Raw genomic sequence first — 24,865 nt, forward strand, 5'->3', positions numbered from 1 at the left:
TTGCTTCTGTCCGCAGGGGAACTGAAATTTTAAGTCTCGGGATCAGTGGTGGGATCCTATCGGTTTAACAACCGGTTCGGTGATCACGCACATGCGCACTTGAACGAAAAATCACCTTCCGCGTTAGTGCTAGGGAAGTGATGGCTAACCTTTTTGCCATTGCGTACCAAAAGCGGGGGGAGCATGGGAGGGCTGCGTGCGTGCGTGCCCACACCCATAATTCAATGCGTGTCCCCCCCCGTGCATGCCTGCGTGACCCGACCCCCCGCGTGACCCTTGCTTTTGGCACGCGATGGCATGATGGGCCCTGTAGGCCCATTTTTCCCCACTCCCCAGGCTCCAGAGGCTTTCTAGGAGCCTGGGGAGGGTGAAAACGGCCTTCCCCACCACACCAGAAGGCCTCCAGAGGCCGGAAATGGCCCGTTTCCTGACTTCCGGTGGGCCCAGAAGGCCCGAAAATCAGCTGGCTGGCATGTGCATGCGTGCTGGAGCTGAGCTAGGGCAACACTCACGTGGCCACTGATATGACTCCGTGTGCCACAGGTGGCACGCGTGCCATAGGTTCGCCATCACGGCGCTAGGGAATTAAAACAGCTGAGGGGCGGCAATCCGCTCTGCCGCGCTAATCAGCTGCGAAGATATAGGTAAGTAAAGCGCAGGGCGGGCAGGCAGACCCAGCTGATCGTCGGAGCGAACCGGTTCACTCCCAGCTGATCGTCGGAGCTGCCGAACCGGTCCGAACCGGTAGAATCCCACCCCTTCTCAGGATTAATTTTAGCCAGGAAAGATCTCAAACCTGATTCGATTCCCAAACCCACCGAGGGGCTTCATGGATATACATCAATTCGGGATTCTAACCCACTGGGCTGCTTTGATATTTGACGAAGATAGTGGATCGTCGCTAACCAAAGTCGCTATTGTTTTTGTTTTGTTTTTCTCTCGTAGCCCCCTCTCAATTCGGGAAACTCCTTCCTGTTATTTGACGACGAGGAAGAGGAAGCAGAGGTGGAAGGGGAAGAAACTCTTACCGACGAGGAAGATGAAGAAGATTCGGACGCCTTGGGGTAATTTTCTTCATCCCGAGATGAGGGTTTATTGGAGTCCCATATTTGTTTCGTCCCACAAAAATTGGTTTTGTCCCTCAAATTTGTTTCGTCCTCTGAAAAAAAAGCTGCGCCTTTTTTCGTGGGACGGACAGATGCAGGATAAGGGCACGAGTGCGAGTTTCGTTACCTTCCTTCCCGGTTTCTGAGCTTGTACAGATACTCCTCGACTTAACAACGGTTCCTTTAGTGACCGTTCAAAGTTAACAACGGCGTTGAATAAACGTGAAATATGAGCATTTCTCACACTTTAATGGCCGTTTGCGGGCATCCTCACGGTCCCAAGATCCAAATTCAGACGCTTTGCCAGCAACCGACTCGTCTTTATGACGGTCGCGTGATTCCCCCCCTTTTGCGACCTTCTGACGAGCCAAATCGGTGGGGAAGCCAGATTCACTTCACAACCGTGGTGTTCATTTAACAGCGGCAGCGATTCGCTTAGCAACTTCGGCAAGAAAGGTCATAAAACGGGGGATCAAACTCCCTTAACCAGGGTCACACTTAACCACCGAAATGTCGGGCTCGGTGGTGGTCGTGAAGTCGAGGACGGCCTGTCCCTGGGCGCTGTCTTCCTGTTCGGAAAAATGTCCTCAGCATTCACGTGGACTAGAAACATAAAAGTATTCATGTGGACTAGAAACTTCCATTTGAGGTCGGGGTTTCGCGGTCTCTGCTATTTTAAGGTGAGTGGGCTTCAGCTTTTCTTCTGCCCCCCCCTAGGATGTGCGTTCGAAGTGTCTTTATGGACGAGAAGGAAGACGCCTGCATAGCCCTGGGAGAAATGGCCGCCAGCATCTGGTAACTCAGATCTCTGCGGGTTTTCCTAAATTCTCTATATTTATTTATTTATTTATTAGATGTTATTAAGCCACCTTTATAAATAACGGGCGAGTATATATAATGCTCCTTGCTCCTCCTGTTTTTTTTTTTCCACACAACAACCCTGTGAGGCAGGCTGGGCTGAGAGAGATCGATCGGCCCAAAGTCATCCGACCGGCTTTCATGCCTAAGGTGGTACTAGAATTCCATGTCTCCTGGTGATTGGCTCAAAGTCACCCAGCCGGCGTTCATGCCTAAGGCGGGACTAGAATTCCACGTCTCCTGGTGATTGGCCCAAAGTCACCCAGCTGCCTTTCATGCCTAAGGTGGGACTAGAATTCCATGTCTCCTGGTGATTGGCTCAAAGTTACCCAGTCGGCTTTCATGTCTAAGGCAGGACTAGAATTCCCTATCTCCTGGTGATTGGCTCAAAGTCACCCAGCTGCCTTTCATGTCTAAGGCGGGACTAGAATTCCCTATCTCCTGGTGATTGGCCCAAAGTCACCCAGCTGCCTTTCATGCCTAAGGTGGGACTAGAATTCCATGTCTCCTGGTGATTGGCTCAAAGTTACCCAGTCGGCTTTCATGTCTAAGGCAGGACTAGAATTCCCTATCTCCTGGTGATTGGCTCAAAGTCACCCAGCTGCCTTTCATGCCTAAGGCGGGACTAGAATTCCCAGTCTCCTGGTGATTGGCCCAAAGTCACCCAGCCAGCTTTCATGCCTAAAGTGGAACTAGAATTCCCAGTCTCCTGGTGATTGGCTCAAAGTCACCCAGCTGCCTTTCATGCCTAAGGCGGGACTAGAATTCCCAGTCTCCTGGTGATTGGCCCAAAGTCACCCAGCCAGCTTTCATGCCTAAGGCGGGACTAGAATTCCCCGTCTCCTGGTGATTGGCTCAAAGTCACCCAGCTGCCTTTCATGTCTAAGGCGGGACTAGAATTCCCTATCTCCTGGTGATTGGCTCAAAGTCACCCAGCTGCCTTTCATGTCTAAGGCGGGACTAGAATTCCCCGTCTCCTGGTGATTGGCTCAAAGTCACCCAGCCGGTGTTCATGCCTAAGGCAGGACTAGAATTCCCCATCTCCTGGTGATTGGAACCAAGCAGTATCTGGGGAGAGCAACTTGGAAAAAAGCTGTTTTGCTCCAGAAATTCTTCATTTTTCCTTTGTTCCTTCCTTCCTTCCTTCCCTCCTTCCTTTCTCTTTTTCTTTTCCTCAGTATGCCCTTCCTGCCTTACATCGAGACCTCGTTCCAGGAAGTGTCCCAGTTACTGCCGGTAAGGCCGGGCCGTGACCCGGGAGGAGGGTTATCGCTTGCAGGAAAAAAAATTTTTGAGGGGTGGTCTTTGGAAAGACCATCACTCAAGAAAAGCTGAATGAGACTGAACCGCCTCGAATCATTGTATGTTTTACAAGTAGTCCTCGACTTACGACCGTCCGCTTAGCAATCGTTTGGAGCGGCGATGGAAAAAAAGAACTTATGACCTGGGTTTTGACATTTTGACAGTCGGGCCCCCTCCATGGTCATGTGAGCAAAGCTTGTAGGTGCAGCCAAACGGACGCATTTAGGGTCATTTGCAGCGTCCTGCGGTCACGTGACTAGGTTTTACGACCGTTTTGCTAGAAAACCGCACCTTGGTTCACTTAACGACTGCTGTGTTTGTTTTACGACCACCTCGAAAAACGTTTTGACATCGACCGTTATGTTGTAAAACCCTAATGGCCAGGGTTCCATTTACGGTCATATGTTAAGGATTTCCTGTATAGATAATCTTCGATTTACCAACCATTCGTTCAGTGACCAAAGTTACAACTGCGCTGGAAAAAAAAAAGCCCTGACTTATGACTGGTTTTCATACTTACGACCGTGGGAACATCCCCGGGGTCCCATGATCAAAATTTGCCCATTTACCATGGTTACACACCACGGGATCATGGGATCCCTTTTGGCGATCTTCCCAGCCGTCTTCTGAGAAGCCGAGCCAATGGGGGAGGAGAGCCAGATTCGCTCACTGACCGTGTCATTCGTTTAACCACCGCCGCAATCCGCTTAACGACCGTGGCAAAAAGGTTGTAAACTGGGACGCAGCTCATTGAACGGGTGCTTTGCTTAGCCACGAAAACGTTGCCCTCAATTTGCCGTCTTAAGCGAACGACTGCCTGTACAGGTCCAGAAGGCGAGCAGCGACACGACCCATTTTACGACGGTCCGTGACATGCCACCCGAAACGAGCAGACTCTATTCTTGGTCGTACGTCGAGGACTGTCTGTATAGTTCTAATCATCATCATCATCTTTTAATGACCATAATGCCTTGCGGGGTGGAATCTGGGCAACTGAATGGAGCTGAGTGTTTACTGGCCGGATGCCTTTCCTGTTGTCAGGGCGGAGTTTTGTTCGGCAGATATATTCTGATCGTGCCCAGAGAGAGAAATATCTGCCTCTACTTAGGATCGAACTCACAGCCTCCTGATTGTGAGGCGAGAGCTCACAAATTGCAGCATCCTACATTGGGGAGGGGGGGGGTCTTCTGATCTCTTATGGGGGGGTGTCTGCTCCTTTTTTTTTAGTGCCCCCACATTCGGGTACGGAAAGCCGCGTTCGAAGCCCTGGGACAGTTCATCGTTTCGCTGCATCGGGTGTGCGAGCAGGAGCCGTCCGAAACTCACGTGGCGGGTGAGTGGGTTGCCGGGAGGGGGGACGGGGTGTTGAGAGGGCCCGCCCCCCCCAAAACCTGCCAATGGGGCGTCCCGGGAGGAAGATGGCGGTATTTGGCTATCCGGAAGGGCATCGCTCATCAGGTTGTTCCTGATGACAGACAGGTCAGGGGTCTTAAAAGGTTGCGTTATTCATTCCTTTGCTTGTTTTCCTCCCTCTCTCCCTTTCTCCCTTCTGTTTTCCCTTCCTTTCCTCCTTCCTCTTTCCCTTTCCTCCCTTCTCCTCTTGTTCCCTCTCTCCCTTCTCTCTCCCTTCCTTTCCCTCACCCTACCTCCCTCCTTTTCTTTTTCCTTCCTTCCTCCATCCCTCCTCCTTTTCTCTTTTCTGTCTTTTTTCCTCTCCTTCCTTCCTTTTTCCTCCCTCCTTCTTCTCTTCCCTCCCTCCTTCTACTTCCCTTCCCTCTCTCTCTCTCTTTGCTTTCTCCCGCCCCTCCTTCCCTTTCCTCTCTCTTCCTTTTCCTCCCCTTTTTCCTCCCTCCCTCCTTCTTCTCTTCCCTCCATCCTTCACTCCCTCCCTCTCATTCTCACCTTCCTTCCTTCGTCCTTCCTTCCTTCTCTTTTTCCTTATTCCTTCTCTCTCTCCTTCTTTCCTTTTTCCCCTCTTCTCTCTTCCTTCCTTCCCTCTCTCCCTCTCATTCCCACCTCCCTTACTCTGTCTCTCTCTTTCTCCGTTCTCCTTTTCCTTACTCCGTCTCTCTCTTCTTTCTCATTCCCTCCCTCTTTCCCTTCCTTGTCCTTCTCCTTTCCTCCCTCCTTCCTTCCTCCCCTCTTCTCTCCTCCTTCCCTCTCTCCCTCTCATTCCTACCTGCCTTACTCCGTCTTTCCTTCTCTTTTTCCTTAACTCCCTCTCTCTCTCTTTCTTTCTCATTCCCACCTCCCTCCCTTCCTCCATCCTTCCTTCTCTTTTTTCCATACTCTCTCTCTCCTTCCTTCCCTCCCTCTTTCTTCTCATACCCACTTCCCTCCTTCCTTCCTTCCCTCCCTCCCTCTCCTTCCCACCTCCCTTACTCTGTCCTTCCGTCCTTCTCTTTTTTCCTCCCTCCCTCCCTCTCTCTCTCTTCTTCCTTCTCATTCCCACCTCCTTCCTTCCTTCCTTCCTCCCCTCTTATCTCCTCCTCCCCTCCCTCCCTCTCTCTCCTTCCCACCTCCCTTACTCTGTCCTTCCATCCTTCTCTTTTTTCCTCCCTCCCTCCGTCTCTCTCTCTTCTTCCTTCTCATTCCCACCTCCCTCCCTCCTCCCTTCCTCCCCTCTTTCCCTCCCTCCCAACAGCCTTTCAGAAGCTGGTCTCCACCCTGCTGCCCGTCTACCTGAAAGGAGCGCAGGAGGACCACGAGCGCGAGGTGGTCATGGCCGTCCTGGAGGTCCTGGCCAAAGTGGTGAAGGAGTGCAAGAGGGACGTCCTTCCGGAGCCGGCCCAGCTGATCGACCTCTGCCGGGTGGTGCGGGAGGTGCTCGAACAGAAAGTGAGCCTTCTTCCTCTTCCTCTTCCTCCCCTTCCCCTTCCTCCTCCGCTACATTACACAAACTCCTCGACTTACGACCTTTCCTTGAGCTCAAGGTCACAACAGCACTGACAAAAAAAAGAGACTTACGGCCCTTTTCACACTTAACGACCGTTTCAACCTCCCCGTCTTCCTGCGATCAAAATTCAGGCGCTTGTCGGCCGACTCAGACTTATGGCCACGGCGTCCACGCCGTCGCCTTTTGCGACCTTCTGACAAGCAAAGTCAGTGGGGGAGCTGGATTCGCTTAACGACCCCACGAGTCACTGAACGGCCGCGGCGATTCGCTGAACGACGCTGGCCAAAGTCCTTAAAAAAATGGGCCCAAACTCACTCAATTGGCCTCGCGTAGCAACAGAAATTTTGGGGTTCCCATTCTGGTCGTAAGTCGAGGACTCTTGTTTGTAGCCCTGGGCGCAGAGGGCGGTCCGTGAATTTCTCCCAGTCTAAAAACATCGGATCCAAACTCCGCGTAGCCGGTGGGCATCTTTGTGGGGAAACAAAACTGTCGGATTCGGTGTGTAAAAAAAAATTTGAATTTTCACTCTCCTTCCCCTCTGTAGGTAGCCTGTCAGGACAACGAGGAAGATGAAGATGATGACAGTGACGAAGTAAGATTGGGAATCCATCCTCTCCGATCCCATCGAACGATGACGGTGTTCATTTAATGACCGCCACGTTCATTTTGCAGCCACTGTCTTCTCTTAACGGCCACACTGCAATACATATATATATATATGTGTGTGTATATAATTTTAAGATAGATAGATAGATAGGTAGATAAGTAGATAGATCAGAGATCTATATCTATATCTCTATCATCTCTATCTAGTCATTGGCATCCTTCAATCTCAAAAGACTATGGTATCGTGCTCTGGAAAGAGGTCCTAAAACAGCATCTAGTGTGACTAAAAAAATCTACATCTATCTATCTACATATCTATATCTATGTCTCTCTCTATATCTATCTATCTATCTATCTATCTATCTATCTATCTATCTATCTATCTATCTATCTATCTATCTATCTATCTATCTATCTATCTTATCTTTCCAACCAAATCTCTATATCACTATCTCTATCTCTCTCTATATATATATATCTATATACAGTATATCTATCTCTATATATCAATCTATCTCTATATCTATTTATATATCTATATCTATCTACCGTATCTCTTATCTATATCTGTTTATCTCTAACTATCTCGATCTCTCTATATCTATCTCTATATCTATCTATCTCTATCTATCAGTCTATATCTCTATATCACTGTCTGTCTATCTATCTATCTATCTATATCACTGTCTATCTATATCACTCTATCTATCTATCTCACTGTCTGTCTTATCTATATCTCTATATCTCTATCTATCACTATCTCTCTCTCTCTCTCTCTCTATATATATATATATATATATACACAGTATATCTATATATATCAATCTATCTCTCTCTATTTATATATCTATATCTATCTACCGTATCTCTTATCTATATCTGTTTATCTCTAACTATCTATCTCGATCTCTCTATATCTATCTCGATATCTATCTATCTATCTATCTCTATATATCAGTCTATCTATCTCTATATCACTGTCTGTCTATCTATCTATCTATCTATCTATCTATCTATCTATCTATCTATCTATCTATCATCTATCTATCTATATCACTGCCTATATCACTCTATCTGTCTCACTGTCTGTCTATCTATATCTCTATATCTATTTCTGTCTATCACTCTCTCTCTCTCTCTCTCTCTCTCTATATATATATATATATATATATACAGTATATCTATATCTATATATCAATCTATCTCTCTCTATTTATATATCTATATCTATCTCTTATCTATGTTTATCTCTATCTCGATCTCTCTATATCTCTCTCTCTATCTATCTATCTATCTATCTATCTCTATTTATCTCTATATATCAGGCTATCTCTATATCTATATCACTGTCTATCTATCTATCTATCTATCTATCTATCTATCTATCTATCTATCTATCTATCTATCTATCTATATCACTGTCTATCTATATCACCCTATCTATCTATCTATCTATCTATCTATCCATCTATCCATCTATCCATCTATCTACGTCTATGTCTATCTCAAGGACTCCCTGCAGTTTGGGGGTGGGGGAGCCTCCACTTTTTCCTACCCGAGGACAGTGCCCAGATCTTAGCCCACCGCTCTCGTCTCCGAAGGCGGCCGCCAAGGGGAAGGATGATGGGACGGGAGAGCCTCCGTCTTTGTCCTCCGTCGGAGGTGAGGGAGAGATGGGATCCTGGGTTTGAGAGCCTCCATCTTGGGCCTCCGTCGGAGGTGAGGGAGAGGCAGGGTCCTGGGTTCGAAGAACGCCAAAACTTCACCCCTCCCTCTACCCCTGCTCCTCTCCCCAGCAGGCGGAATACGACTGCATGCTGATCGAGTACGCCGGGGAGTTGATCCCCATCCTCGCCGAAGCGACCGGAGGCGACGTCTTCGCTCCTTACTTTGCCGGCTTCTTGCCGCTACTCCTCAATAAGATGGTGAGCTTAGGGTGTTTTTTATTATTATTATTATTGTATTCAACCGGTTTGCCGCCCCGTCTTGGCGCGAGGCGACTTACAACGTTAAACTCAGTTTTTTTTTTTTTGCGTCTTGGGCTGGTGGATTTGTGGCTCTTCCCTTTACCTGTCCTTCCAGCAGGTGTGGCCGGAGAATTTGGTCTTTTGGTTTGTCTCAAGGAGGCCTTGCTTGTGTTTGTGCTTTGGGTTCACCCATTCCGCCCCAAAATAACTTTTTTTGGGGGGCGGGGAGTCATTCTTGAAGGCCATCTTCAACTAATGGCAATTGGGGCCTTTCCTTCCCTCCCTCGCTTGTTCCCTTCCCTCCTTCCCCTTCTTCCCTCCCTCCCTCCTTTCTTCACTGCATTCCCTTCCTTCCTCCCCTTCCCCTCTCCCCTTCCTCTTCCTCTTCTTCCTCCCTCCCTCCCTCCCTTTCTCTTATCTTCCTTTCCTTCTTTCCACCCTCCCTCCCTCCTTCCCCTCCCTCTTCCTCACTCCTTTCCCTCCCTTCCTCCCTTTTCTTCCATTCCTTCCTCCCTCCTTTCCTTCCTTTCACCTTCCCCTCCCTCTTCCTCACTCCTTCCCCTCCCTTCCTCCCTTCTCTTCCTTTCCTCCCTCCCTCCTTTCCTTCCTTCCACCTTCCCCTCCTTTCCCTCCCTCTTCCTCACTCCTTCCCCTCCCTTCCTCTCCTCTTCCTTTCCTTCCTTCCACCTTCCCCTCCCTCTTCCTCACTCCTTCCCCTCCCTTCCTCCCTTCTCTTCCTTTCCTCCCTCCCTCCTTTCCTTCCTTCCACCTTCCCCTCCTTTCCCTCCCTCTTCCTCACTCCTTCCCTTCCCTTCCTCCCTTCTCTTCCTTTCCTCCCTCCCTCCTTTCCTTCCTTCCACCTTCCCCTCCCTCCTTCCCCTCCCTCTTCCTCCCTCCTTCCCTTCCCTCCCTCCCTTCCCTTCCTTCCTCCCTTTTTCTTCTTCCTTTCCTTCCTTCCTCCCTCCCTTCCACTTTCCACTCCCTCTTCCCCCCTCCCTCCTTTCCCTTCCTTCCTTCCTCCCTTCTTTTCTCTTCCCTTCCTAGTATAAAAGGACCAAACTCTTCAAAAGAATATTAACATTTCTGCTGCTTTGGAACCCCCAGCCGACCATCCTATCGCTGCCCCCTCCCCGCCTCCCTCTACTACAAGGTTTACTCCGAGCACACATGCTCTGGCTTTGCTCCCCCTTCCTCGTGTCTCTGGAGATTCTCCGTCACCCAGGTCACGGATGTCCCCAAAATGCTTTTTTTTTCCCCAAGAGGTTTACAACTCCGTCCTTTCGGCAGTTTCAAAAAAAAGTTGCTCACCCATTTGCACTCTGATTCAGAGGGAGGACACAGATAAGCCTCCAAGCGGCCTCAGTGACTCTCAGAGAGACTACTAACGACCAGATGACTGCAAAGGAATAGAAATCCTTCCGTTCTCCACCATTCACTCAGAACTGAAGAAGCTTCTTGGATGAGGAGCGAAACCCCTTCAAGGAAAAACAAAGTCCAATTTGCCTTTGGGACTTCCGCATTCAGACCAAGAGCAAACTTCTCTCTCTCTCCCTCCCCCTCTCCCTCTCTCTCTCTCTCTCAACTCCTTCCTTCCTTCCTTCCCGTTCTCCTTTTGCAGAAACCTTCCTGTTCCACCGCGGACAAATCCTTCGCCGTGGGCGTCATTGCAGAAACGGTCCAGGGCCTGGGAGGGGCCTCCAGCTCTTTCGTACCCCACCTGCTGCCCTTGCTGATGGGGGCGGCCCGCGACGAGGACCAAGAAGTACGCAGCAATGCCGTCTTCGGGCTGGGCGTCCTGGCGGAGCACGGCAGGGAAGCCATGTATGAGTATCCTTGATCCCATCCGCACGGGGGGAGGGAGGGCGGGCTGAAATCATACGTGGGAATGGCCTTGGGGGGACCGGGAAGAAGAGCCAGCTTACGAAACGATTAGATAAGAGCCGGCACAGCCCCGAGCTGCATAACGGAATGAGGAAGAAACTCAAAAACCAACCTCTTCTATCATATCAGGGCTGTAAAAAGAGACGGTGGGAGATTCACACCGTTGAATTCTCCGAGATTCTATTAATTTATTTTACGTATACAGCTAGTCCTCGACTTCACGACGGTTCGTTTAGCGACCGTTCAAAGTCACAACGGCACTGGGGGGGAAAAAAGCGACTTAGTTTTCCACACTTAACGACCGTCGAGGCATTCCCGGCGGTCACGTGATTCGAAATTCAGACTCTCGGCCACCGACTCGTATTTGCGACGGTTGCAAGCGTTCCCAGGGTCATGCGATCCCCTTTCGGACCAGCAAAGTCAACAGGGGGAAGCAAGGTTCACTTAACACCTGCCGTGATTCACTTTGCGACGGCGGCAAGGAAGGTCGTTTGAATGGGGCAAAACTCACTTAACGATGGTCTCAGTTAGGCAACCGAAATTCTGGGCTGAGTTGTGATCGTATGTCGAGCTGTACAGTACATTGCCCCAGGAAGGAACAGAGTGTGTGTGCCTTTCTCTACACACACAACACAACACAACACAACACAACACATACACAATTTTTTTTCCCTTAACCTCTTTTGACCTGGCCAGATACTATCCCAAAATTCTGGCGCTTTTATCCAATCTCATTTCTCAAGAGCGAAACAACCGAGTAACTGACAACGTTTGCGGGGCCGTTGCGAGGATGCTAATGACAAATCCTGGAGGAATGCCCGTTGAACAGGTAAAACACAGTTTTTGTGTGTCTGTGTGAGCGTGGAGGGAAGGTCCTCAGGGCTACCGCCATGGAGGGAAACTACAACAGGAGGTATTTTTTTCATCCTGGTTAGTAAGGTGGAATTAGCTATTTGGTTGGCTTGTGTTTTATTTACTGTCTTCAATTTTTTTTTTTAAATCCCGCCTTTATTACTTGATCAGTAACCCAAGGCGGAGAACATACTTAATACTTAAGTACTTATACTTAATACTTACTTAATACTTAAGTATTAATACTTAATACTTCTTCCTCTTTTCCTCATCACACCCTGTGAGGTGGGTTAGTTCTGAGAGAGAGGGATTGACTCAAAAGTCACCCAACCGGCTTTCAGGCCTAAGGCAGGACTAGAACTCACCATCTCCTGGTGATTGGCCCAAAGTCACCCAGCCATGCTTCATGCCTAAGCCAGGACTAGAACTCACTGTCTCCTGGTGATTCGTCCAAAGTCACTCAGATGGCTTCGGTACCTGAGATGGAACTAGAACTCCCAGGCGCCTGATGATTGGCCCAAGGACACCCAGCCAGCTCTTATGCCTAAAGTAGAACTAGAACTCCCATTCTGATGATTGGCCCAAGGACACCCAGCCAGTTCTTATGCCTAAAGTAGAACTAGAACTCCCAGGCGCCTGATGATTGGCCCAAGGACACCCAGCCAGCTCTCATGCCTAAGATGGAACTAGAACTCCCAGGCTTCTTATGATTGGATCAAAGACACTCAGCCAGCTTTCATGCCTAAGGTGGAACTAGAACTCCCAGGAGCCTGATGATTGGCCCAAGGACACCCAGCCAGCTCTTATGCCTAAAATGGAACTAGAACTCCCATCCTGATGATTGGCCCAAGGACACCCAGCCAGTTCTTATGCCTAAAGTAGAACTAGAACTCCCAGGCGCCTGATGATTGGCCCAAGGACACCCAGCCAGCTCTTCTGCCTAAAGCAGAACTAGAACTCCCAGGTTCCTGATGATTGGCCCAAGGACACCCAGCCAGCTTATGCCTAAAATGGAACTAGAACTCCCAGGCTTCTTATGATTGGATCAAAGACACCCAGCCAGCTCTCATGCCTAAGGTGGAACTAGAACTCCCAGGTGCCTGATGATTGGCCCAAGGACACCCAGCCAGCTCTTATGCCTAAAATGGAACTAGAACTCCCAGGCTTCTTATGATTGGATCAAAGACACCCAGCCAGCTCTCATGCCTAAGGTGGAACTAGAACTCCCAGGCGCCTGATGATTGGCCCAAGGACACCCAGTCAGCTCTTATGCCTAAAGTGGAACTAGAACTTCCAGGCACCTGATGATTGGCCCAAAGACACTCAGATGGCTTCCATGCCTAAGGTGGAACTAAAACTCAGAGTCTCCTGCTGATTGGCCCAAGTCACCCAGCCGGCTTTCATGCCTAGAACTAGAACTCACCATCTCCTGGTATCTAAAACGGCACTTAAGCACGAAGCAATACTGACTCTTTTTTATTTAAATCAAGAAATACTAAACATGCCGGCCGGGGAATTCTGGGAATTGTAGTCCACAAGTCTTAAACGTTGCCAAGTTTGGGGAAACCCTGGCTTAGTCTACGAGGAAATGCAGGGTTTTTTTTTTTAATCGCTTGATAAGGAGCCAAACCATGTTAGGATCCCTACAGGATCGTGAACCTCCTGACTCTTGAATCGCTGGCTTGTCCTCTAACCCTCTTTCTCAACAGGTTTTCCCTGTCCTGCTTCGCGCCCTGCCGCTGAGAGAGGACTTCGAGGAATACAAAACCGTCTACCGTTGTATCACCTTTATCTACGAAAACGACCCGTCGCAGGTGAGTCTCTCTCCCACCAGGAAGGGGAAGTCCTTTGGGGCAACGGTCCCCAACTTTTGGGGCACCAGGGACCGGTTCCTTGGAAAGTGGTTTTTCCACGGACTGGAGAAGATGTGATTTCGCGTGCTGCAATTTCCGCTAGCGGTACAGGTGAACCGGTCCAAACCGGCTGAATACCACTTCTGCCTGCATCCCACGGATGGGGCTTCGCTTGTTTGCGCGGCCCGGTTTTCGGCATGCTGTGGCCCGTTGCCGGTCCATGGCAACGCCCCGTGGGTTGGGGATCCCCCCTTGTCTTTAGGGGATTGGCTCCCTCTCAAGTTGGTTTCCCCTTCGCTCGTCATCTCGGCCATGCTTTGAGAAGGAAGCTTGACACCCGAATCCAGGTAAGTCCTCGACGACTTACGACAGTCGAGTCCCACATTTCTATGGCCGTCCTTAAGCAAGTTGCGCCCCATTTTATGACCTCCTTTTGCAGTAGGGAAGCGAATCCGCGGCGGTCGTTAAGTGAATCGTGCAGTTGTTCAACGAATCTGGTTTCCCCCCCCCCCCCCATTGACTCTGCTCATCGGAAGGTCGCAAAAGGGGGAATCCTAAGACCCCAGGACAGTGCGACCGTCGTAAATTGGTTGCCAAGAGGGTCCAAGTTTTGATCATGTGGTTTGTAAGTCACTTCGTTCAGGGCCGTTGTAACCTTGAACAGTCACTAAAGGAACGGTTGTACGTGGAGGACTACCTGTGGGCAACAGTTCATTTAGTGACCATTCAGAGATACGACGCCACTGGGAAAAAAAGCGATTTAGGATCCTTTTTCACACTTACGACCATTGCAGCGTTCCAATGATCAGGTGATCAAAAATTCGGACGCTGGGCAACATCCAGATTTATGACGGTTTTAGTTTCCCAAGGCTCACACGGGATCCTCTTTTGTGACCTTCTGGGGAGCAAAGTCAACGGGCGGGGGGAAGAGAAGAGAGCCAGATTCCCTTCACTATCGTGTTCCTCACTTAACAACCCCAGCGTTAACAACTGTGGCAAGAGAGGTCGTAAAATGGGAACAAGTCACTTAACCAACAGAAATTTGGGGGATCAATTGTGGTCGTAAGTCGAGGACCAACTATACATGGGGTTCATTCAAGGTATCAACCCCAAGGTTGAAGTTGTAGGCCATTCCCCTCCGGTTCCTGGAATTGGGTTATTTATTTTTCCCCAAGTTTTGGAAAGTCCGGGAGATTTTTTCCGTGTTTACAGACAGAGAGGTGGGGTGTCCTTTTCTCCGGCTTCTACTGGCAGGAAGAGGCAACACCTCTTACACCATTTTTTGGTGTTTCTTCACCATTTCTGACCGGTGGCAGTCCAGTCTCCTCTTGAAAGCCTCCAGGGATGAAGCTCCCACAACTTCCGAAGGCAATTGGGTTGATTGTTCTCACTGTCAGAAAATTACTCCTTATTTCCAGGTTGGCTGTTTTATTATGTTTGTTTTATTAAATTTATATACCGCCCTACTCCCGAAGGACTCAGGGCAGTGAACAGGCACAAAATAAAATACATAAATACAAAAGTTAGAAACATAATTAAAACCAAATTAAATAATTTAGCCCAAGACAATTAAAAATCCCAATAATTTAAAACAAATTAAAATTTCAATTTAAACATTTAAAAGAAAGGGGAGAAAATTAGGCCAGGCCGGCTTGCTGGAATAGGAGGGTCTTAAGAGCACGGCGGAAAGTGCGCAGATCCGGGATCCTCCGTATCTCCGGGGGGAGCTCGTTCCACATAGTGGGTGCCCCCACAGAGAAGGCCCTCCCCCTGGGGGCCGCCAGTCGGCACTGCTTGGCTGACAGCACCCGGAGGAGACCCTCTCTATGAGAACGTACCGGCCAGTGGGAGGCTGTTTGTGGTAGTAGGCGGTCCCGTAAATAACCAAGTCTTAAGCCATGGAGCGCTCTAAAGGTGGTGACCAAAACCTTGAAGCGCACCCGGAAGACCACCGGGAGCCAGTGCAGCTCGCGCAGGAGAGGTGTCACACGGGAGCGCCATGTTGCTCCCATAACCACCCGCGCGGCCGCACTCTGCGCCAGTTGGAGCCTCCGGGTGCTCCTCAAGGGGAGCCCCATGTAGAGAGCGTTACAATAGTCCAGGCGGGAGGTGACGAGGGCATGAGTGACCGTGCGTAAGGAGTCCCGATCTAGAAAGGGACGCAACTGGCGGATCAGGCGAACCTGATGAAAAATCCTCCCGGTCACGGCCGTCAAGTGCTCTTCTAAAGACAGCCGTGAATCCAGGAGGATGCCCAAGTTGCGAGCCCTCTCCGTGGGGGCCAGCGATTCGCCCCCAATAGTCAGCGATGGTGTCAACTGACTATATCGGGACGTCGGAAACTACAGCCACTCGGTCTAGGTTGAATCTCCCCGTGATCGGTTTCTATCCATTATTCCTTTGTCTGCCCTTCGGGTGCTTTGGAAAATAGCTTGCCCCACCCTTCCTCTCTGGGGCAGCCCCTCAAATATTGGAAGACGGCTCTCATGTCTCCCCTGGTCCTTCTCTTCACTAGACTAGCCAGGCCCAGTTCCTGCAACCGTTCGTCGTATGTTTGAGCCTCCGGTCCCCTCATCATCCTTGGTTGCTCTTCTCTGCATTCTTTCTAGAGCGGGAGTCGGCAACCTTAAAACACTCAAAAGACCCACAAAGATCCTAACCGGAAGCCCCTCATTCAATTCTGGAGCCGACCGGAAATCCGGTTCCCCCACCATAGAGTCTCCTCCTAGCGCAGCATCCTAGCGCTAGAGTCTCCTCCTAACCAAAGATCCTAACCGAAGATTAGGATCCTAACCCTATCAATTGTAGAGCCGATGGGCGACAAGGAGCCGCAGCAGAGGGATGAAAGAGCCACATGCGGCTCCAGAGCTGTGGGTTGCTGACCCCTATTCTAGAGTCTCAACATCTTTTTTATAGCATGGTGACCAAAACTGGATGCAGTACTATAGACTTTATAGAGTGGTATTAGTACCTCATTTGATCTTGATTGTATCCCTCTGTTGATGCAATTTAGGATTGTGTTGGCTTTTTTTTGTATTTTTTTGTATTTTATTGAATTTATATACCACCTTCCTCCCGAAGGACTCAGGGCGGTGAACAGCCACAGAATAAAACATACAAATACAAGATTTAAAATAAAATAAAACGAATTAAATAATTTGGCTGAACAAATTTAAAACTCCAATAATTTAAAAACAAATTTAAAATTTCCATGTAAAAAGGGGAATGGCTTAGGTGATGAAGTGATGAAATAAGAAAGTCTTGAGCGCGCGATGGAAGGTGCGCAGATCCGGGATTCTCCGTATCTCCGGGGGGAGCTCGTTCCAGATCGTAGGTGCCCCCACAGAGAAGGCTCTCCCCCTGGGGGCCGCCAGTCAACATTGCTTGGCCGACGGCACCCGGAGGAGCCCCTCTCTATGGGAGCGTATCGGCCGGTGGGAAGCTATTGGTGGTAGCAGGCGGTCCCGTAGATAACCAGGTCCTAAGCTATGGAGCGCTCTAAAGGTGATAAACAAAACCTTGAAGCGCACTCGGAAGACCACCGGGAGCCAGTGCAGCTCGCGCAAGAGAGGTGTTACATGGCAGCGCCACGTCGCTCCCATCACCACCCGCGCGGCCGCACTCTGCGCCAGTTGGAGCCTCCGAGTGCTCCTCAAGGGGAGCCCCATGTAGAGAGCATTACAATAGTCCATGCGGGAGGTGACGAGGGCATGAGTGACCGTGCGTAAGGAGTCCCGATCTAGAAAGGGACGCAACTGGCGGATCAGGCGAACCTGATGAAAAATCCTCCCGGTCACGGCCGTCAAGTGCTCTTCTAAAGACAGCCGTGAATCCAGGAGGACACCCAAGTTGCGAGCCCTCTCCGTGGGGGCCAGCGATTCGCCCCCAATAGTCAGCGATGGCGCCAGCTGCCGCACACTGCCAGCTCATATTTAACTGGTTATCCACTAAGACTCCAAGATCCCTCTGACAGTGACTGCACACTGTACAGTCACACAGTGACATCCACAAAGAGGAGGGAGTCAAGTTATTCGCCAAAGCACCTGAGGGCAGGACAAGAAGCGATGGATGGAAACTAATCAAGGAGAGAAGCAACTTAGAACTAAGGAGAAATTTCCTGACAGTTAGAACAATTCACCAGTGGAACAGCTTGCCACCAGAAGTTGTGAATGCTCTCAACACTGGAAGTTTTTAAGAAGATGTTAGATAACCATTTGTCTGAAGTGGTGTAGGGTTCCCTGCCTAAACGGGGTTGGACTAGAAGACCTCCAAGGTCCCTTCTGTTAATCCTCTTTCCCTGCCTTACAACTGCTCTTGAAGTACCACCAGCTGATGAGACAATGTGGGATAATGTTTGAGGTATGCCTTATCCTTTCTGGAAAAGACTGGGGAAAGGCAACTACTAGTCCTCTATGTACGACCGCAAATGGAGCACAGAATTTCTGTTGCTCCGCGAAACATCGGTTAAACGAATTTGACGACCTTCCTTGCCGCGGTTGTTCGGTGAATCCCTGCAGTGGTTCAGTTAGTCACGTGGTCGTTAACTGAATCTGGCTCCCCCGTTCGAACTTTGCTTGTCAGAAAGTCGCAAAAGGGGATTGCATAACAAACACCCCCCCAGGGACTCTGCAACCGTCATAAATACAAGTTATTGGCCAGTGTCTGAATTTGGATCAGGGGACCGCAGGGATGTCGCAGCGGTCGTAAGTGTGAAAAATGGCCATTCATCACTTTTTTCAATGCTGTTGTAACTTGGAACGGCCGCTAAACGAATACAGGCAGTCCTTGACTTACAACAGTTTGTTTAGTGACTGTTCAAAGTTAACGGCTCCGAAAAAGTGACTTATGACTGTTTTTCACACTTAAAACGGTTGTGGCCACGTCATCAAAATTCAGACATTTGGCAAATGACTTGTATTTACCACAGTTTGCCGTGTCCTGGGGGGGATCACATGATCCCCTTTTTGCGACCTTTCCGACGAGCAAAGTCAACGGGGGAGCCAGATTCAACTTAACAACCGTGTGACTCACTTAACAACCGGTGTGATTCTCTTTTAACAGCTGTGGCAAGAAATAGTCGTCATACGGGGCAAAAACTCCCATAACAAATGTTTCACTTTGAAACATAAATTCTGGTCTCAATTGTGGTCGTAACTCGAGGACTTCCTGGAGTTGTAAGTCGAAGGACTCCCTGTAATGTAGTTTTTCTGGGGGATTTTTCTCTCCGGAAAGGTATTGCAACAGATTCCAGAGATCGTGAGAAGCAGCGGCCCTGTCCTTGCTTGCAAAAATCTTCCAACAGGTACGTGACGTCCCTTCGGGGTGGGGAGCCTTTCCCTGTGACCCCCACTTCCCACGGTACCCAACCTGTCTGGATGGGCGAAGGAGGCAGAGGCGGTCGGTGAAAAGGGGCAGCTGGGGTGAATCCAGCAAGATGGAGGGGAGGGTGGACCTGGGCCCCCATCAGAACCGAACACGTTACAGGTATTACGACCGTAATGGAGCCGCAAACTTTTTGGTGCTAAGCGAAACATGAAGTTAATTTTTGTTCCGTTTTATGACCTTTCTCGTGCCACAGTCGTTAAATAAAGCCCCGCAGCTGTTCAGTGTTAGGGCTGGCTGGGGAATTGTAGGACTCGAAGTCCACCGGTCTTAAAGTTGGGAAAGCCTTGGCCTATATAGACAAAGATAAGCTCTCCTCCCGACAAACTCTGAACGGCGAGTAAACTCTCGAAATAATTTGCTAGCAGAGAGAAAAATATACAGGGAGTCCTCGAACTTACAACAGTCCGTTTAGGGACCGTTCGTAGTTCTGACGGCGCTGGAAAAAAAAGTGACTTAGGACCAGCGGTGGGTTTCATAATACTTACCACTGGTTCACCGCACGCATCTTCTGTGCATGCGCCTGGCCTTCCCTGCATGTGCTTTGCTTGCTCACATGCCTTCCACACATGCGCCCGGCCTCAAAAACGTGGCTAAATAGGATGCCATTATGCTGGGGTGGGTAGTCACCCACAGTTGCTGCTACCGGTTTGTCTGAACTGGTACAAACTGGCTAAATGCCACCTCTGCTTAGGACCAGTTTTTGACGTAATAACTGCCCGAACCGGCTGAATACCACCTCTGCTTAGGACCAGTTTTTGCATGTAATAACCGCCCGAACCGGCTGAGTACCATCTCTGCTTAGGACCAGTTTAAACACGTAACAACCGCCCGAACCGGCTGAATACCATCTCTGCTTAGGACCAGTTTTTGCACGTAACAACCGCCCAAACCAGCTGAATACCACCTCTGCTTAGGATCAATTTTCGCACGTAACAACTGCCCAAAACGGATGAATACCACCTCTGCTTAGGACCAGTTTTCCCACGTAACAACCGCCCGAAACGGATGAATACCACCTCTGCTTAGGGCCAGTTTTCGCATGTAACAACAGCCCGAACCGGCTGATTACCACTTCTGCTTAGGACCAGTTTTCGCACATAACAACCATAGCACCATCCCCGGTGGTCACGTGATCAAAATTCAAACGCTTATTCTCGGTTCTTGAATACGGCAACCGATCCGTAGTTATGACAGTCGCAGCATCCCGGTGGGTCGCGTGATTCCCTTTTGGTGACCTTCCGATGAGCCAAGTCGATAGGGAAGCCAGATTCGCTTCACAGCCGTGTCACTAACTTAACACAACTGCAGGGCTTCACTCAATGACCGTGGCAAGAAAGATCGTAAAACGGGGGGGGGGGGGCAAAATTTACTTAACAGATGTCTCGCTCAGCAAGAGAATTTGGGGACTCCATTGTGGTTGTTAAGTCAAGGAACTTCCTGTCATCGGTCTTTTTAAAATCTGCCTCGCCACTCTGCTTAACGGGCGAGGCAAGGAGGAACTGTGTGCCAGCTGGTGCCCACTGGGTACCGCAATCTTGCCAGCTTCCCTAACTAACTTCCTTTCTTTTGGTCTCTGCAGAAGCCAGGAACCTCCTGCTTACACTGCTGGGCAGCCTCTCATCCCGCTGCCCCACCGAGTTTCAGACAGCCGTCCTGGCAAACCCTCCGGAAGTCGGCACTTCGATCCACGCGGCCATCGGCTCTGCTTAAAACAGCCAGGAAGGGGCGCTGTCGTCCAACTTTCGAGGACTTTCGAAGCCAGCTGTTATAAAAAGCACCACATGGATTTGGTTTTTTTTTTTTTTTTTTTTTTTTTTGCATCTTCATCTTCGGTTTGGATCCCGCTCCTGATCCAGAATGCAAAATCTGGCGTGCCAAATGGCAACCGGGCGCGGCTGTTGTTTGTGTTGCTTCGATTCAATATCGTTTGATATCTTTTTTTTCACAGTTTAGCTCTTTCCTCCTCCTGTCTTTCTTTCTCTCCTCCTTTTTTATTTCTTTCTTTTTTTCTCCACCACCAAACGCGTTTTCTTCGGCTGAAAATACCACTCGATACCCCGAGGTTGTTTGCAACATCCGCTCAATGCTGCTTAAACGGGATTTCAAATATCTGGATTTTCTCAGCTATTTTCCCTACCGACTGTCACGCCATTCTAAAGGCAAAACGTTTTGTGAGCCTGGGGGAAAAAAAAAATCACATCGAGGTTGCTTCGTTGTTGTTTTTACTTCCAAAAAAAGTCTCTTTTTTAAAAAAATCCCATCGCAGGCTACTCGGAAAGCAGATCGGCCACGCAGCGAGATTTGCAATGAAATAATTTTTATATCTAATTAGCTATTTTTTAAATATCTAATTAGATATTTTTTTACCTGCGAGGGAATTCGCTTTTTCAAACACCCGAGGCTTCAAACGGGCAGACGGCAGCAAAAACGGCGTCTCCTTTGCCATTTCAGGAAGACAAAAACAAAACAAAACAAAACAAAAAAAAACAACCCGTCAGATTTGCTGAGTTTGCCAACACAATTGCAACACAATTTTCAATCTCGGTGTCGCCCGCCGAAGCCAAATGCACGAATCCTGGTGCTGTTTGAAATCCCGGTTTGATCTACTCGTTCTGTGCCAACGTTAGCCCTAGCATTCACACCCGGATGCAAGAACGCAACTCTGTAAACTGTTTCTTGGCGCAGGACACACAACCTGGCAGCTGCTTTGCTCTTCGACAGCTTTGCCCTGTTGTGAATAGCAGTCTTTTTTATTTTTTTCACGGTGATCACAACTGTTATTATATATATATCATTTTTTGCCTGTTGCCAAAAAAAAGAAGGAAAAAAAAAGCTGGGAATTTTGCCGTCGTTTGGCCTTCGGCATCACTCCGGGGAAGCTTTCCTGGACTGCCCCCACGTTGTCGTTTCACAAGGGGGCCAGATTTGTATGCACAAAGTTCATCAGTTCTGGAACGAGGGATCGTTGTCCTTTTTGCTGAATGTGGTTTTTCCATGTTGTCGTTGGGTATTTTTTTTTTTTTTGCCTCCAGCTGGATTTCTGCCACAAAAGCAACGGTTCTCACGAATCAACTCTTCTTCGGTCATTTGTATTTAAGGTTTTTAACTTTCTGGTTTGGCCTTGGAATTTTTCTCGTAACGGAAGATTAAAAGTATACTGTATGCAGTACCTTGTAATAAAATGAAAAGCTTTTGTTTCACTCGAGGCGGCTTCCCGTAAAGTTTCTCCACGTCGCAAAGAGGGTTAAGCATCCCGAAAGACTTAGTAAGGGATTTGTTAAGATCCCTAGCCTAAATAATTCCCTTTATTTTTTTTCCCCCCAGCAGACAGTCTTGCCAGATTTTTAAAAAAAAAAATGAACGGAAAGGCAGCCATATTGTATATGTAAGAGAAACGGTGGAAAGAATGATGTGTGAGGAAAAAATCTACCCAAAAAAATCTACGACAGGCAATCGGCTTGTTGTAGTGGCTGTCATGAAAGCTAACCAAGACTTTTGTTGTGCGTTTTTATTAGGTTTTTTTTTTTAATCTTGCTTTTATTTATTATTTTGTAAATAACGCAAGGTGATTCACACGCCTATTTCCTCCTCCTCCTGTTTTTCCTGCAACGACAATCCTCTGAGGTGGGTTGGGCTGAGAGATACGGACTGATCTCAAGCCACCCAGACGGCGTTCATACCTGAGGCGTGATAAGAACTCGCCATTTCCTGGTGATTGGCCCAAAGTCACCCAGCTGGCTTTCACGTCTAAATGGAACTAGAACTCCCTGTCTTCTGGTGATCGGTCAAGTCACCTAGTCGCTTTCATGCTTAAGGAGGGACTAGAACTCAATGTCTCCTGGTGATTGGTCAAAAGTCACCTAGTTACTTTCATTAAGTAAGGGGGGACTTACTTAAGGAGGGACTAGAACTCAGCGTCTCCTGGTGATTGGACATAAGTCACCTAGTCACATTCATTCTTAAGGAGGGACTAGAACTCACCATCTCCTGGTGATTGGTCATAAGTTACCTAGTTGCTTTCATGCTTAAGGTGGGACTAGAACTCACTGTCTCCTGGTGATCGGTCAAAAGTCACCTAGTCACTTTCATCCTTAAGGTGGGACTAGAACTCACCGTCTCCTGGTGATTAGTCATAAGTCACCTAGTCACTTTCATGCTTAAGGTGGGACTAGAACTCACCGTCTCCTGGTGATTGGTCATAAGTCACCTAGTCGCTTTCATGCTTAAGGCGGGACTAGAACACACCGTCTCCTGGTGATCGGTCATAAGTCACCTAGTCACATTCATTCTTAAGGAGGGACTAGAACTCACCGTCTCCTGGTGATCAGTCAAAAGTCACGTAGTCGCTTTCATGCTTAAGGTGGAACTAGAACTCACCGTCTCCTGGTGATTGGTCATAAGTCACCTAGTCGCTTTCATGCTTAAGGTGGGACTAGAACTCACCGTCTCCTGGTGATCGGTCAAAAGTCACGTAGTCGCTTTCATGCTTAAGGTGGGACTAGAACTCACCGTCTCCTGGTGATTAGTCATAAGTCACCTAGTCACTTTCATGCTTAAGGTGGGACTAGAACTCACCGTCTCCTGGTGATCAGTCATAAGTCACCTAGTCGCTTTCATGCTTAAGATGGCACTAGAACTCACCGTCTCCAGGTGATTTGTCATAAGTCACCTAGTCGCTTTCATGCTTAAGGTGGCACTAGAACTCACTGTCTCCAGGTGATTTGTCATAAGTCACCTAGTCTCTTTCATTCTTAAGGAGGGACTAGAACTCACTGTCTCCTGGTGATTGGTCATAAGTCACTATTCGCTTTCATCCTTAAGGTGGGACTAGAACTCACCGTCTCCTGGTGATTGGTCATAAGTCACCGAGTCGCTTTCATGCTTAAGGCGGGACTAGAACTCACCATCTCCTGGTGATTGGCCCAAAGTCACCTAGTCGCTTTCATGCTTAAGACGGGACTAGAACTCACCGTCTCCTGGTGATTGGACATAAGTCATCGTGTCACTTTCACGCCTAAGGTGGGATTAGAATTCACCGTCTCCTGGTGATTGGCCCAAAGTCACCCAGCCGTCTTTCGTACTTCAGATGAGTCTAGAACTCGCCATCTTCTGGTTTCTAAACCAGCACCTTAAAAAGTTATTTTGTCAATCTCGGTTCTATAGATATATATATATATTTAAAGCAATCTATACTGGAAATTCAGAAACGATAAACCTCCGCTCGCAGTTTGAAATTCAACAGATTTATTTACCAAAAAGAAAAAAAAAGTAGGGAAAGGCAACGAACTGTAACCTGCAAATACGTTGGTTTAATCCAAAAATTTCACCTGGAACACAAAATCGGGGTCTTCCCGGCAAGCCTGAATCTTCCATTAGGAGGCAGCTGTTTTGGGGTGAAGGAATCGGAATCTTGTCAGAGCTGAATCTGCTAGCTCTGAGGGAAACGCGCTCCTGGCTTAATGATGATCCGACCGTAAGCCTCCTTTTGTTCCAAGCTCAGGATCTGAGCCGCGGCCAAAACTAGGGAAAAGAAAGACACTGTAGAATAGAATAACAGAGTGGGAAGGGACCTTGGAGGTCTTCTAGTCCAACCCCCTGCTTAGGCAGGAAACCCTACACCACTTCAGACAAATGGTTATCCAACATCTTCTTAAAAGCTTCCAGTGTTGGAGCATTCACAACTTCTGGTGGCAAGTTGTTCCACTGATTATTTGTTCTAACTGTCAGTTAATTTCTCCTTAATTCTAAGTTGCTTCTCTCCTTGATGAGTTTCCACCCGTTGCTTCTTGTCCTGCCCTCAGGGGCTTTGGAGAGTAGCTTGACTCCCTCTTCTTTGGGGCAGCCCCTGAGATATTGGAAGACTGCTATCATGTCTCCCCTCGTCCTTCTTTTCATTAAACGAGACATACCCAGTTCCTTCATAGGTTTGAGCCTCCAGTCCCCTCATCCTCTTTGTTGCTCTTCTCTGCACTCTTTCTAGAGTCTCCACATCTTTTTTACATCGTGGCGACCATAACTGGATGCCGTATTCCAAGCGTGGCCTTACCAAGGCCTTGTAAAGTGGTATTAACACTTTTAACGTGATCTTGATTCTATCCCTCTGTTGATGCAGCCTAGAACTGTGTTGGCTTTTTTGGCAGCTGCTGCACACAGCTGGGT

The 24,865-nt window shown here is 48.6% G+C and overlaps 2 protein-coding genes across 3 annotated transcripts in view; one reads left to right on the plus strand and one right to left on the minus strand.

Annotated features, from left to right (window-relative positions):
* IPO4 (importin 4) overlaps positions 1-21,911 on the plus strand; it is a 45,473-nt gene extending 23,562 nt beyond the window's left edge. Inside the window, exons 19-30 of one of the 2 annotated variants that reach the window (XM_087891657.1) lie at positions 946-1,064; positions 1,824-1,901; positions 3,143-3,200; positions 4,494-4,599; positions 5,911-6,104; positions 6,707-6,754; positions 8,565-8,693; positions 10,354-10,562; positions 11,313-11,445; positions 13,178-13,282; positions 18,554-18,623; positions 20,286-21,911. In XM_087891657.1, the coding sequence (XP_087747783.1) occupies positions 946-1,064; positions 1,824-1,901; positions 3,143-3,200; positions 4,494-4,599; positions 5,911-6,104; positions 6,707-6,754; positions 8,565-8,693; positions 10,354-10,562; positions 11,313-11,445; positions 13,178-13,282; positions 18,554-18,623; positions 20,286-20,416 (1,380 nt within the window). In that variant the 3' untranslated portion in view covers positions 20,417-21,911. The remainder of the gene's footprint in view (positions 1-945; positions 1,065-1,823; positions 1,902-3,142; positions 3,201-4,493; positions 4,600-5,910; positions 6,105-6,706; positions 6,755-8,564; positions 8,694-10,353; positions 10,563-11,312; positions 11,446-13,177; positions 13,283-18,553; positions 18,624-20,285) is intronic. The other variant, XM_087891658.1, reaches the window with a different exon arrangement.
* Positions 21,912-23,933: 2,022 nt separating this feature from the next.
* REC8 (REC8 meiotic recombination protein) overlaps positions 23,934-24,865 on the minus strand; it is a 34,285-nt gene continuing 33,353 nt past the window's right edge. Inside the window, exon 19 of the mRNA XM_060684794.2 lies at positions 23,934-24,226. Coding sequence (XP_060540777.2) covers positions 24,135-24,226 — 92 coding nt within the window. The 3' untranslated portion in view covers positions 23,934-24,134. The remainder of the gene's footprint in view (positions 24,227-24,865) is intronic.

This window comes from Pantherophis guttatus, chromosome 4, assembly GCF_059756535.1.
Source record: "Pantherophis guttatus breed Tessera chromosome 4, ASM5975653v1, whole genome shotgun sequence".
Classification (NCBI taxonomy): domain Eukaryota; kingdom Metazoa; phylum Chordata; class Lepidosauria; order Squamata; family Colubridae; genus Pantherophis; species Pantherophis guttatus.